This window comes from Chiloscyllium punctatum, chromosome 5, assembly GCF_047496795.1.
Source record: "Chiloscyllium punctatum isolate Juve2018m chromosome 5, sChiPun1.3, whole genome shotgun sequence".
Classification (NCBI taxonomy): Eukaryota; Metazoa; Chordata; class Chondrichthyes; order Orectolobiformes; family Hemiscylliidae; genus Chiloscyllium; species Chiloscyllium punctatum.
In genome coordinates this window covers 140077657-140092709 of record NC_092743.1, presented here as the reverse complement: position 1 = coordinate 140092709, position 15053 = coordinate 140077657, and the positions used below count along the sequence as shown (strand labels likewise).

At 43.4% G+C, this 15053-nt stretch overlaps 2 protein-coding genes across 7 annotated transcripts in view; both read left to right on the top strand.

The window, feature by feature from the left end:
* The window catches only part of trim55a (tripartite motif containing 55a), an 85821-nt gene continuing 70768 nt past the window's right edge, over positions 1 to 15053 (top strand). For all 6 annotated transcript variants that reach the window (XM_072571520.1, XM_072571517.1, XM_072571521.1 and 3 more), the window contains exon 1: positions 1 to 315. In XM_072571520.1, coding sequence (XP_072427621.1) covers positions 148 to 315 — 168 coding nt within the window. In that variant the 5' untranslated portion in view covers positions 1 to 147. The remainder of the gene's footprint in view (positions 316 to 15053) is intronic.
* On the top strand, positions 12521 to 12712 carry LOC140476711 (large ribosomal subunit protein eL39-like). The gene has a single exon (XM_072569530.1). It carries the CDS (start codon positions 12521 to 12523, stop codon positions 12710 to 12712), a length of 192 nt encoding a protein of 63 aa, XP_072425631.1.

Below are 15053 nucleotides of genomic sequence, written 5' to 3'. Positions count from 1 at the left end.
CATGCAGAAACAGTAGGATGTGTTCCAATCAATCGGGTCAAAATCTCAGACCAAGCTCGGCAAAAAAACCAAGAGAAGAAGCTGGGAGGTAGCTTCATTTCTGAACGTAACTTTAATAGTTAGCCCTGATCTTGTAAGCTTTCTGTCATGACCACTTCCATGGACTACAACCTTTTGGCCAAAGATCGGCAAACCATGGACAACTTGGAAAAGCAACTGATTTGCCCGATCTGTTTAGAAATGTTTTCCAAACCTGTTGTTATTCTCCCATGCCAGCATAACTTGTGCCGGAAGTGTGCGAGTGACATGTTTCAGGTAAGTTAAGAGCCATGTACGGGTCATGTATGAGGGTGAGAAAGCACAAAGTGAACTGATTTGTTGAGCTGTGACCAGAAAGTGAGTTTTGTACTCCTGACCTAAAGGAGAGAATGGCCTCCCCCATCAGAAAACAACTCATGAGCATTTACCCCAGCAACAGGCTGGAATGGTATATGGTTTTATCTGACGTGCTGTGTAACATTCTTCTCATTATACGACATTTTTGCAGGAATTTCATGGGAAAATGCCTTTCTTGGTAACGTGGTTTAAGGAGGTTTGTTCAGGGGAATAGATTGATAAGCATCACACTTGAGCAACTTAGGCCTTTGGAGAGACATAACTACAGGAGAAGGCCATTCAGCCCATCGAGCCTCAATGAGGTCATAACTGATTTATTGTCTAACTCCATATCCCTGCCTTTGGTCCCTATCTTTAAATTCCTCTGCTTAACAAAAATTTATTGATGGATTTTGGATTAGTGGTGCTGGAAGAGCACAGCAGTTCAGGCAGCATCCGAGGAGCAGTAAAATCGACGTTTCGGGCAAAAGCCGGTATTCCTGATGAAGGGCTTTTGCCCGAAACGTCGATTTTACTGCTCCTCAGATGCTGCCTGAACTGCTGTGCTCTTCCAGCACCACTAATCTAGAATCTGGTTTCCAGCATCTGCAGTCATTGTTTTTACCTAAAAATTTATTTATGTCAGATTTAAATTAACAACTGATCCATCATCCACTACCACTTGCGGAAGAGAGTTCCAAACACACACTTTGTGTGTAATAATGCTTCCTAACATCTCTCCTGAATGATCTGGCCCTAATTCTCAGACAATGCCCCCAAGTGCTAGATTTCCCTGTCAATGGAAATGGCCTATCCTTATCTATCCTGTCATTTCCTGTTAATATCTAAAGACTTCGATTAGATCATCCCTTAATCTACTAAATTCTCGAGAAAGCAGCATTAATTCATACAATCTTTCCTGAAGTCCAGCCGTCATTCTTATAAACTTACGTTGTACTCCCTCCAAGGTTCAATGTATCTTTCCTGAGGAACGACGCCCAGATCTGTTAATAGTACGACAAGTGAGCTCTTGGGGATCAGTGCTTCAGTCACCCCAAGGTTTGATTACTCAGTATTCCTGGATCGTGTCACATCTTCTACCTTTCGTAAATTTCAGGTCATCCAAATCTCCACTGTCCATATTCTAAAACAGACTGCTCACCCATTATCCCGTATATGCTGAGGACTCTCAGTTAAGATTTAAAATTTCTCAGCTTCCTATACAAATCGCTCTATGCCTTAACTCTCGCTCGCTCCATGACCTGGGAAAACAACCATCTGATTCACTAATTTCTGGTTCAGGGAAGGAAGCTGCCATCCTTACCTGGTCTGGCCTATGTGTGACTTCACATTCACCATAACGTGGTTGACTCTGAAACGCCCTCTGGGCAATTAGAGATTGACAATAAATATGGTGGCCTATCCAGTGACACCCAATTTCAGTGAATGAATGCAAAGTTGGCCAGGCTACAAATTCTGGCATTCTTGCCCTATGTATCTCTAGCCCACTAGTGTCCATTGAAGATGCTTTGTAAAACCCATGTCACCTGCTCTGAAGTTCCTTTATGTGGTTCGGTGGCAAGTTTTGTTTCATAATGCACCTTTGAAGGGTCTTAGAATATTTAGCATGAACACACCAGGGACCTGGGATCGATTCCAGCCTCGGGTCACTGTCTGTGTGGAATTTGCACATTCTCCCCACGTTCTGTCTGCGTGGGGGTTTCCTCCAAGTGCTCCGGTTTTCTCCGAGTGTTCCGGTTTCCTCCCACAATCCAAACATGTGCATGTTAGTGTGGATTGCCCATACTAAGTTGCCAATAGTGTCCAGGAATTTGTAGGTTAGGTGCATTAATCAGGGGACATGGAGAGTAACAGGGCAAGGGAATGAGTCTAGGTGGGATGCTCTTCGGAAGGTTAGTGTGGACTTGTTGGGTCAAGTGGCCTGTTTCCACACTCTAGGGATTGTATGACTCTATGAAATATGACACAGTATTAATGCAAGCTGTTTATGGTTTTGAAAATGTTTGTCCATTTTCTTGTGGCTTGATACCATGTACTGTACTTTATATTACTGGACATGGCATTCCAAATGCTGATCCAACACTCCTCAGGACATGACCCGAACATTTTGAGTGTGATTGAATTTCCTGCCAGAATTCCAGGCTCAGTAGAAAGACAGACTTCATTACACATTAATCCCTGATACTGTCAACCCCCAGCCAGTGGGTCAGCAGGCTGATGACCACTCTCCATCAGCCTCATGTGTGACAGCATATGGTCACTTCTCCTGGTGCGGGAGAAGTGGGGTCAGATCTTTGTCTTGGAGACCACCCACTGGAAGCCATTTCCAATCCAGTGGAGACTAATAAAATTTGACTCTCTGCAATTACTAACTGCCAAGATGTCTGAATTCCAAAAGAGCTGATTGGAAGAGTACTCTTGGTGTGGGGTTTCTCCGCCTTGCCTCTTTAGCTCAATACCATTTGTTGTAAAAGCAATTTCATCTGTCGTGAAATCCGTTGAAAGGGGCTGGTACAATTGGCTCTTCACCATTTCATGTACGAGACTGTGACGCTGGAAATGCACAGCACGTCAGGCAGCATCCGAGGAGCAGGAGAATCGACGTTTCGGGCATAAGCTCTTCATCAGGAATCCAGATTCACCCATGCCTGAAACATCGATTCTCCTGCTCCTCGGATGCTGCCTGACCTGCAGTGCTTTTCCAGCACCACATTCCAGCATCTGCAGTCCTTACTTTCTCCCATTTCATGTTCGTCAATTGCCATAACTACGATCAGAAAACAATGGAGCCTCTGAGAAATTTTGTTACTGCCGGATCTTAAGGAGTTTCTCACATGCAGCCCATGGCACATTTCACTTTTCCTCTGAGTTAAATGTGAAACCTATTTCCATCATTAAACCATGTACTGGGTTCTGAGACCCTTTCACTTAACCCCATGCACACCATCGCCATAAAACTCACTTATCCCCAACAATGGAATGAGCTGCCAGAGGAAGTGGTGGAGGCTGGTACAATTGCAACATTTAAGAGGCATCTGGATGGGTATATGAATAGGAAGGGTTTGGAGGGATATGGGCCGGGTGCTGGCAGGTGGGACTAGATTGGGTTGGGATATCTGGTCGGCATGGACGAGTTGGACCGAAGGGTCTGTTTCCATGCTTGTACATCTCTATAACTCTATGACCCTAATACAATCGCCCATACAACCCACTTACCCCCATGCACACCATCGCCCATGCAATTCACTTACCCCCATGCACACCATCGCCCATGCAATTCACTTACCCCCATGCATACCATCGCCCATGCAATTCACTTACCCCCATGCATACCATCGCCCATGCAATTCACTTACCCCCATGCACACCATCGCCCATGCAATTCACTTACCCCAATGCACACCATCGCCTATGCAATTCACTTACCCCAATGCACACCATCGCCTATGCAATTCACTTATCCCCAACAATACCATCCTTGTTACAGTTCCCACTCCCCAAGACATACATCATTGTTACAGCTTACAATCCTGCCATTAAACAAACACAAATATTACATGAAGAATGCAGAGCAGATGTTTAGATCAACATTATTGCTATAATTCTCAATTTAATTAATATATACATGTTTTTGTATCAAGTTTGCTCTCTTATCTATTTGTATTTCATTTTACTGTTATGTACTAATGTATAATATTACAACTATTCTAAATAACATGCTTTTCTCTTCTGCCTCCTGCTCCAGCTAACCATTTTTGAAGTCAATATAACTTTTCAAAATGATACTAATTGTTTGTCCACAATCTGCCTCCAAAACCTATTTCCTCAGCCAGTTAAAAAGTAAACAAGTTGACAGAGTCATAACATAAATATTATCCCAAGTCATCTTGCTAATCCTAGAAATGGACAAACGCCAAGCCTTGTCTATGAACCTTGTAGGAATAATAAATGGTGCCTTATTATATCAATAATGTTGTTGGCAGTGTGACTACATGAATGCTGAAGTACTTGTATCAGATTTATAGAATCATAGAATCCCTACAGTACAGAATCAAATCTTTCAGCCCAACGAATCTGCACCCACTCCCCAAAGAGCATCCCATCCAGACCCATCCCTGTACCCTATCCTTGTGACCCTGCATTTCCTATGACCAATCCACCTAACCTGCACATCATTGGAGTGTGGGAGGAAACCGGAGCACTGGGAGGAAACCCACACAGACACAGGGAGAAGGTGCAAATTTTTTCTCTCCATTTTTTTACTAGAGGTATTAAAACAGTTAAAATAAATGGCTTGAAGCATTGTTACATGATTAAACAAAGGACTTTAAGTAAGCATTGCAAGTGCTTGTATACTTGCCTTACCAACAGCTCCATAATGCCTTTATATTAAATGTGCAAAATAGCCTTTAATTTCTTCTATACAAGAATCATATAAACTAATCTAACAAGGAGAAATTATTCACAGTAGTAACCGAAATGTTATTCATTCTCCTGCTGTTCATGTGTACAGTATCATGATTATTTATTTTCTTTCTGTACAAGATGTTTAAAATTGAAGGAGAATTCTGATATGGATTCATTTTAAAGATGGTGTTAGAACTTTAAAATGAGACAATTCAGATAGCTACAGTCGTACATTTCTACTCCCTGATCTGAAGTGCTCCAATACTCGATTTGATTGATTTGGTTTCATTTGATTTATTATTGTCACATGTACTGAGATACAGTGAAGAGTATTGTTTTGCTTGATATCCAGATAAATCACACCTTAGATAAGGACACCAGGGTAATAGAAGAGAATGCAGAATATAGTGTTACAGCTACAGACAAGATGCAGAGAAAGATTAACTCTAATACATGAGAGGTCTGTTCAAAAGTTGGATAACATAGAGTCATAGTCATAGAGATGTACAGCATGGAAATGGATCCTTTGGTCCAACTCGTCCATGCCAATCAGATATCCCAACCCAATATAGTCCAACCCGGCCCATATTCCTCCAAGCCCTTCCTATTCATATACCCATCCAGATGCCTTTTAAATGTTGCAATTGTACCAGCCTCCACCACTTCCTCTGGCAGCTCATTCCATACACGTACCACCCTCTGTGTGAAAAGGTTGCTCCACAGGCCTCTTTTATATCTTTCCCCTCTCACCCTAAACCTATGCCCTCTAGGTCTGGACTCCCCGACCCCAGGGAAAAGACTTTGTCTATTTACCCTATCCATGTCCCTCATGATTTTATAAACCTCTATAAGGTCACACCTCAGCCTCCAACGCTCCAGGGAAAACAGCCCCAGCCTGTTCAGCCTCTCCCTGTAGCTCAAATCTTCCAACCCTGGCAATATCCTTGTAAATCTTTTCTGAATCATTTCAAGTTTCACAACATCTTTCTGATAGGAAGGAGACCAGAATTGCACACAATATTCCAACAGTGGCCTAACCAATGTCCTGTACAGCCGCAACATGACCTCCCAATTCCTGTACTCAATACTCTGACCGATAAAGGAAAGCATACCAAATGCCGCCTTCACTATCCTATCTATCTGCGACTCCACTAGTGGGGAAGAAGCTGTTCTTGAATCTGTTAGTATATGTTTTCAAACTTTTATATCTTTTGCCTGATGGGAGAGGGTGGGAGGGGTCTTTGATGATGTTGGTTGCTTTCCTGAGCAACGGGAAGTGTAGATGGAGGCAATGGATGGAAGGCTAGTTTTGGTGGTGGACTGAGTTGTGTTAACAACTCTCTGTAATTTTGTGCAGTCCTGGGCAGAGCAGTTGCCATACCAAGCTGTGATGCATCTGGATAGGATGCTTTCTATGATGCATCTATAAAAATTAGTGAGAGCCACTGTGGACATGCTGAATTTCCTTAGCCTCCTGAGGAAGTAGAGGTGTTGCTGTGCTTTCATGACCGTAGCATCTATGTGGATGGACAGGGACAGATTGTTGCTGAGATTTATTCCTTGGAACATGATGCTCTCAACTACCTCCACCTCAGCACCACTGATACAGACAGGGGAGTGTCCTCCACTCCTCTTCCTGACGTCAATGACTAGCTCCTTCACTTTTCCAACATTGAGTGAGAGATTGTTGTCTTTACACAATGTCTATCTTCTTCTTGTGCTCTGTCTCATCATTGTTTAAGATCCGACCCACAACAGTGGTATTGTAAATGGAGTTAGAGCTGAATGTAACTGCGCAGTCGTGAGTGTATATGGAGTACAGGAAGGGTGTGAGTACGCAGCCCAGTGAAGCCCTGGTGTTGAGTATTATTGTGGAGAACGTGTTGTTGCTTACCTTCACTAATTGCGGTCTGAGGTCTCATAATTTAGAGATACGTTTGTTTGGAATTATGATGTTGAAGGTGAAAGTAAAGTCAATAAGTTGTTATCCAGATGTTCCAGGGATGAGCGTAGGGCTAGGGGTTTTGGCACCTGCCATGGACCTGTTGTGACAGTAGGTTTTTATGGTGGATCTAGGCAATCTGGGAGTTGATGTGTGCCATGATTAACCTCTCGCTTCATAATGATGGATGTCAGAGTCACTGGGCAATAATCATTAAGGCATGTGGCCTGGTTTTTCTTTGGCACTGAGATGATGGTAGTCTTCTTGAAGTAGATGGGAACCTTAAATGAGGGTAAGGAGAGGTTTAAGAAGTCAGTGAATACTCTCGCTGGCCAGTCTGTGCAGGATCTGAGTGCATGGCCGGGAACTCCACCCAGGCCTGTCACTTTCCGTGGGTTCACCCTCGAGAAGGTTGACCTGGCCCCTATGGCAGCGACTGTGGGTACCCTAACTTTGTTATGAGAGGAATTTACCCGAGATGTTATGTTCAGTTATGCAGTGCACTGGAGAGACTGCATCTCAAGTACTGTGTGCAATTCTGGTCACGTTATTGAAGAAAGGATGTAAATGCATTGGAAATGGTGCACAGGAGGTCTACCAGATTGATCCATGGAATGAATGGGTTGATTTCTGAGGATGGGTTGCTCAGAGCCTGACCTTGGAGTTTGGAAGAGTGAGGGGTGACTTTATTGAGGTGTCTAAGACCCTGAGTGATCTTGACAAGGTGAATGTAGGAAGGCTGTTTCCTCTTATGGGTCATTCCAGAACAAAGGGGCACTGTTTTAAAACTGGGGGTAGCCCTTTCAGGACCGAGATGAGAGGATTTTTTTTCTCTTTCAGACATCTGTGCAACTTTGGAACTGTCTCAGAATGCGGTGTCGATAGGGTCAGTGAATGCTTTCAAGAGAGAGATGAACCTATTCTTGTTACCCAGAGGGACCAAGGGTTATTGAAGATAGATGGGAATGTGCAATTCAAATCAGAAGCAGATCAGCCACAATCTTATTGAAAGGTGGAGCAGGATGGAGAGATTTCATTGTCTAGATTAGATTAGATTAGATTACTTACAGTGTGGAAACAGGCCCTTCAGCCCAACAAGTCCACACCGCCCCGCTGAAGCACAACCCACCCATATCCCTACATTTACCCCTTCACCTAACACTACGGGCAATTTAGCACGGCCAATTTGCCTAACCTGCACATCTTTGGACTGTGGGAGGAAACCGGAGCACCCGGAGGAAACCCACGCAGACACGGGGAGAATGTGCAAACTCCACACAGTCAGTCGCCTGAGGCGGGAATTTAACCCGGGTCTTTGGCGCTGTGTTCATATTTCTACTGCTGTTCACATTTCATATGTTTGTATGCACATCCTTTTCATAATCCTGTCAAAAAATGACATTCAAAAGGTCACATAGAGTAGCTTTTAAGTGAACGGAAGACAATTTAGTTTATTTTGGTGTTTATTGTCCCATTTATCTGTTTGGTTTGGAGCTGGAAGATGGTGAGTTGAAGTCTCATTCAGTGGAGCGTAGCTGAAGCAGAATTCACATTGGCAGAAGGCTGCATTATCAGTTCGTTAATCATCAGCACAGCCAGCTACTCCCTTCCTGTTCAGTTGTCGGGAAAAGATTTGGATGCTGTGATTTTCAGGGTAGAGAGTTTTCTTCTGTTCGCTTGATCAATGTTCCTCCCTCAGCCACTAAAATTGATTAACTGCTCATTCATCTACTTTGTGGGATTTTGCTGTGTGCTACCGAGGGTTTCCTGAACGTGTTAATATACTGAAGGTGATAGTTGGGATTTGTTGCACTTTGGAAATGAGATGACACAACATCTAAACTTAAAGCTTTTCTTTATACCTCCCTTTTAAGTCGAAACTAGGTTTATCAATTTTCTTGCACCTATTTAAATGTGGGACAGAGAATTGCTCTTGGCATTTAGTCTCCTGTTCAGAGATCAGAATACAATGATTTCATGGCCTTCAGCATTTACATGGCCCAGGGGTGTTCAGGAGCAGGTACAACTCTTGCCTGGGTCTGGATTAAATGAAACTGTAAGTGCAGTTTTGGGCCTGCAGTTGTAAATCGAGCCTCCAAGATCAAAGTCTCCTGGCTCCTGCCTTCTGTGGTGTGTCATACAGCAAACAAAGCCTACTGGAAACAACCACAGGAAGCCCTGGAGAAACTCGGCAGATCTGACAATATCTGTGGAGAGAGAAACAGACTCAATGTTTATGAGTCAATCAATGATAGGACCAGGAGAAAGTGAGGACTACTGATGCTGGAGACCAGAGTTGAGAGCGTGGTGCTGGAAAAGCACAGCAGGTCAGGCAGCATCGAAGAAGCATTTTGCTTATGCCCGAAACGTCGATTCTCCTGCTCCTCGGATGCTGCCTGACCTGCTGTGCTTTTCCAGCGCCACACTTTCGAATCATTAAGAGTGTTGGCAAAGACAGGTTAAGGAGGGCAGCTGGGATTTACTGCTTTCATTGGCGGTTAGCTGATGTTGAGGGGGCGGATCAGGGACAGGCGCTGACTGAAGGATCTGGGTGCCAACATTTTTAACACTCATTCATGAAATGTGGGCATCCCTGGCTAAGCCAGCAATTAATGCCCAGACAGCAGTAAGAGTCAGCAATATTTCTTACATGTAGGCCAGACCAGGTAAGGACGGCAGTTTTCATCCCTAAAGGATGTTAGTGAACCAGATGGAGTTTCCTGACAATCAACAATGGATTTGTGGTCATCATGAGACTCTTAATTCCAGTTTTTATTGAATTTAAATTCCACCATCTGCCGTGGCAGGATTTGAACCAGGATTCCCAGTACATTACCTGGGTCTCTGGATTCAAGGTCCGGTGATAATACTACAAAGTCACCATCTTCCCTTATGCTCTGGGCCGTCCCTGGTGTTGGCAATGTTTGCCTGGGTAGAGATACAACTAAAGACAAACCTGCAGAAGGTGTTCACTCTCTCTTTGCATCCACAGGGGCTGATCACTCTTCTTTCATTGAGATTTTTAAAAAGCTGGATGGGATGGACCCAGCTGGTTGACCCTGCTTGGTTACGTATCTTAAGACCTAGCAACAGGAATAGGCCATTCACCCACTTGAGCCTGTCCCACCATTCAAAACGATCATGGCTGATCTCATCACAACTTCAATTCCACTTTCCTGCTCTCCATAACCTTTCAACCTGTTACTAATTAAAAACCTGTGTATCCCCTCCGTAAATTTACTGAATGTTCTAGCATCCATCGCACTCTGGGGGAATGAATTCCACAGATTCATGACCCTCTGAGTGAAGTAATTTCACCTCATCTCTGTTAAATCTGCTGTTTATCCTAAAACTATAACCTCCCACTCTAGATTGCCTGACATGAGGAAACATCCTCCCTGCATTACTTTCCGATTACTTTTAGTAGCTTGTACGTCTCGATGAGCTTTCCCCTCATTCTGCTAAACTCCAGAGAGCACAGGCCTAAACTGTTCAACCTCTTTTCATAAGACAAACCCCTCATCTCTGGAATCGAACCAGCGAACCTCCTCTGAACTGTCTCCAATACAACTACATTCCTCCCCAAGTAAGGGGACCGAAACTGTAGGCAGTACTCCGGGTGCGGTCTCACTAATGCCTTGTACAGTTGCAGCAACCCTTCCCTACTTTTAGACTCTGTTCCTTTAGCAACAAAGGACACAATTCCATTCACCTTCCTTATTACCTGCTGTTCCTGCCTACTTCAGGCTCCAGTTGGCTGATCCTCTGAAACTCAATGGTCTCTGTTTGGTTCACCAGCTTTGAGAACCCACCCCTCTCCCTTACTTGTCTCAATGTCAATTAAGGGGCACACTTGGGGGGTGTCAAAACTCTGAATGACTGGGCATGGGTCTGAGACCTAGATACGTAATTCTGACTCCTGTTTCCCACCCCCAGTGTGGCAAATCAGCCCAGTGGCTCTGATATTTTATTATAGACACCCTGTTATAGACAAATCGTTGATGCTTGGAATTTCTTTAAGATGCAAAACAAGGACTGAAACACGAGTTAGTGCACGCTGATTAGCAGAAAGACAAACTCACGTTGATATGTAGCACCTCCAACATCCCATTGTGCTTTACAAACAGTGAATTACGTTGGAGATGATATCAGTGTGAATCTGTCAACAGATATAGTCACCAAATTTGCTATATATATACATTTGGATGTTTTGTGTAGCCTGTAACTTACCCTGATGAGGGGGAGGTGATGGCTTGGTGGTACGATTGCTGGGAAGTTAATCCAGAGACCCCAGAATGTCCTTTGTTCAAATCCTGCCACAGCAGACGGCACAATCTGAATCCAATGAATATCTGGAATCAGACTCTAATATGACCATGTGTTAATTGTTGGGAAAAGCCCATCTGGTTTACTAACGTCCTTTAGGGAAGGAAACTGCCATCCTTATCTAGTCTGGCCTACATGTGGCTCCAGACCCACAGCGATTGTGGCTGATTCTTCACTGCCCTCTGGGCAATTAGGGATGGGCAATAAATACTGGTCTGCCCAGCCTCATCCTGTGAATGAATGTTTTGGAAATGCTTCCACCAGCAGCAAAAATGGACTATTAATCTGTTTTGAATGCTACAGCTGAAATATTCCAGTGTGGCCTTCCATCTAATGCTTTCCTGACCTTCAATTTCTGGGAGTGTGTCTGATTTACCAGGAACGCTGAATTGTAGAATCAGTCCATTATATAAACAGTGGCCTTGAATTTCCATGACTCTTTTGCAGCTGTAACTTTGCAGAAAATTGAGCAAGAATCATGCTTCACCAAAATTTCCAATGCCCTTCAAAACAATTCTCTGCCAAAACTTCCAAGGAAATTCAGAATCTTTGAAATTATTCTGCTTTTACCCATCTGTCTTGAAGGTTACTGTTGCTTCATGAGACTTTTAAAAAAGCCTTCATTAACATTCAGAAAACATAAATGCCACAAGTTTAAATAATAATTTGATACATATTTATTTTAAACCAAGTAGCCTGCAGTATCCTTGGACAAACGCTGTTGTGCTGTGCATGAAGCAGAGACACTGCTGAGGGACTGTGGGAAATCCTAACAAATCCAAGGCCAATCCCTTCAGTAGTAAATGTGACAGCTGGTATGTTCATTCACAAATACATTTTTTTTTGCGTCTTCTGCCACATTTTCACACTTTGATGAGTCAGGATTTGTTATAGATGATACAATACTTGCAAAATTCCAAATCGCACACCACTGGGCAATATTTGAGAAGTTTTATATACGCATGAGCGCAGTTGGATTTGTTCCTTGGATAGGGGCTGATCTCATGCAGGGCTGAATAAGAAACCCCATAATTTTCTGTGTCTACTGCACATTGTATATAATCATAGAATTCTTACAGTGTGGAAGCAGGCCATTCACCACATCGATTCCATACCAACCCTCCACAGAGCCATCCCATCCAATCCCTGGGCCCCTTGCATTTCCCATGGATAATCCACCCTAACCTGCACATCCCGTGACACTATGGGTAATTTCCCATGGTCAATCCACCCTAACCTACACATCTTTGGACAATGGGAGGAAATCAGATCATCCCGCTCTGACACAGGGAGTATGTCTGCATAGACAGTCCTCCAGGGCTGGAATTGAACCCAAGACCCTGGCACTGTGAGGTAGCAGTGCTAGCCACTGAGCCATCCCATAGTGAACATGTGCAGAACTGACTCAGACAGATTTTTGCTGGACAAGGGAGACAAGGGTTAAGGAAAATGATTCTCGGCCATTGGAGCTGGGAGAGGAAGGTGTCTTCCATTCCATCTCACAGAACATTCCGGATCCAGCACTTCCTCACCAAGAAGATGAAGCCGAACTGGCTGATCCCACAGTGGGCCTGCATGAAAACTGGGATCAGGTACAACTCTAAGAGGAGATCCTGGAGAAGAGTCAAGCTGACCCTGTAGAGGGATTCACTATTTCCAGTCACCTTCCCTGGTCCGTCTCTCCTGCAGGAAGGTGTCATGGAAATGTAGAAGGTTGACTTTTATACAGTTGCATTTTTTTAATTGTGGAAAATAAATAGTGAGATTGATTTTTTTTAAAAAGTGATATTAAGGCCACAATCAGATCGGCTGCTTACCAAATGGCAGAATAGGTTCAATGGGCCAAATGGCCAACACCTGTTCCCATTCCTAATGTTCTTTATAAAAGCAGATAGGAAGAGGTTTTGATTTTTAACTTTATTAGCTACCTCTCCTCTGATTGAAAACTCCCTGTGTCCCCTCTAGTGTCCAATTAGATACATTACACCCTTCCCTTCCCTCCACCAAGGACAAACTCATTTTTAATAAAGCAGACTTTCCAAAACATTAAGATACAAGCATTTAGACAACATAGTCACAGAGATCTACAGCACAGAAAAAGGCCCATTAGCCCATCGTATCCACATCCAGTCAAAAATAACCCCCTAACTATTCTAATCCCATTCCTCAGCACTTGGCCCATAGTCTTGTATACCTTGGTATCACAAGAACACATATGAACACTTCTTCAGCGTTCTGAGGGTTTCTGCCTCTGTGACCTTGACAGGCAATGAGATCCGGGTTCCCACCATCACTGAGTGAAAACATTTTTCCTCGTATCCCCGCTAAACCTCCTGTCCCTTACATTAAACATAATTGTTCAGGTAAAATTAAGGTCTTCAAAAGGAGTGTCATACAATCATACAGCACAGAAACAGACCCTTTGGCCCAACTCATCCTTGCTGTCCAGGTTTCCTAAAATGAACTAGCCCCATTTGCCATATCCCTCTAGATCTTTCCCATCCATGCATCTGTTCAATTGTCTTTTAAATGTTGTATCTGCCTCCACCACTTCCTTTGGCAGCTCATTCCATATGCACACTACTTCCCCTCAGGTCCCTTCTAAATCTTTTCCGTCTCACCTTAAATCTCTGCCCTCCAGTTTTGGACTCTCCGACCCTGGGGTAAAGACCTTGGTTATTTACCTTATCGCTGTTCCTCAAGATTTTATAAACCTCCATAAGGTCATCTCTAAGTCTCTGACGCTGCACAGAAAGAAGTCCCAGACTATCCAGCCTCTCCTTATAACTCAAACCTCCCAGTCTTGGTAACATGCTTCTAAATCTTTTTTTGCACCTTTTCCAGTTTAATAACATCCTTCTTACAGCAGGGTAACCAGAATTGTATGTATTACTCCAAAAGTGTTATCACCATGTGAACAGGAGCCAGTTAATCTCTCATTATCACTATCTGGTGTGGTAACTGTACCATTCAAGATCGGAGACAGTTACAGAGAGTGGTGAACTTGTCTCGGACAATCACAAAGGCCAACCTCCCATCTATAGAATCCATCTACCAGGCCCACTGTCAAGGAAAGGCCACCAGCATTCTCAAAGATCCATCCCACCCTGACAATGTTTTTCTACAACCTTTACCATCGGGGAGAAGGTACAGAAGCCTGAACACACGCACCAGATGGTTTCGAAATAGTTTCTACCCTGCTGTTGTTAGAATACTGAATGGACTCACAAATTCTTAACATTCACCTGTCCCTGTGTTTTTGTTTTTGCCGCTGTTTACTTATTATTTATTATCTGTGTTACTTAACTCTGTGATCTGCCTGTAATTGCTCACAAGACAGAGCTCTTCACTGTGCCTCGGTACATGTGACAATAAATTCAATTCAATTCAATTTAATTCAATTCAATTCATTAAGCATAGCATCACTGACTCAGAGGCAGTAAAATCAATGTTGTATTTAAACAATGTGGTACATTAGGATCTTAGTATTGCTAATATTTCAATAAGAAAAGATGCATTGCTAGTCATTTAATGGTCATCCTTTTCGGGTAGTTCTGTCATAACTACAAGCCTTTCTTACATCCTTATAAATTGCAAACCATTGGCCTGAACTTCTGTCTCAATCTAATCGTTGGTTATTTAAGAATCTGGAAATTTTCATTTGTAAGTGAAGGGATTCATTGGTTGTACTTTGAATCTCCCCTCTGTACCAAACCTCCCTGTACTTGATGGTTTCCTTTATTTGCCAAAATTGCTGCTGCTACAGGTCGCCTTGACCTGGCTGCTGTTTGCTGTGGTCACATCTCATTGGTAGGTTCAGTAGAAGAGGCTGACATTGTGACTGCAGCAACTGATGGTAGCCCCACGGTAAATGAACCTGAGAAGAGAAACATTGAAGAGTGGTATAATGGAAGACCGACTGAGCTCCAAGGTCTTCAGGTGACCAGTGGAGGTGGTACAGATGTCCTATTACTGGACTGGG

Bases quoted from the DNA above. Each gene is read 5' to 3' on its own strand.
- LOC140476711 (XM_072569530.1), top strand. From the start codon at position 12,521: ATGATTCTCGGCCATTGGAGCTGGGAGAGGAAGGTGTCTTCCATTCCA.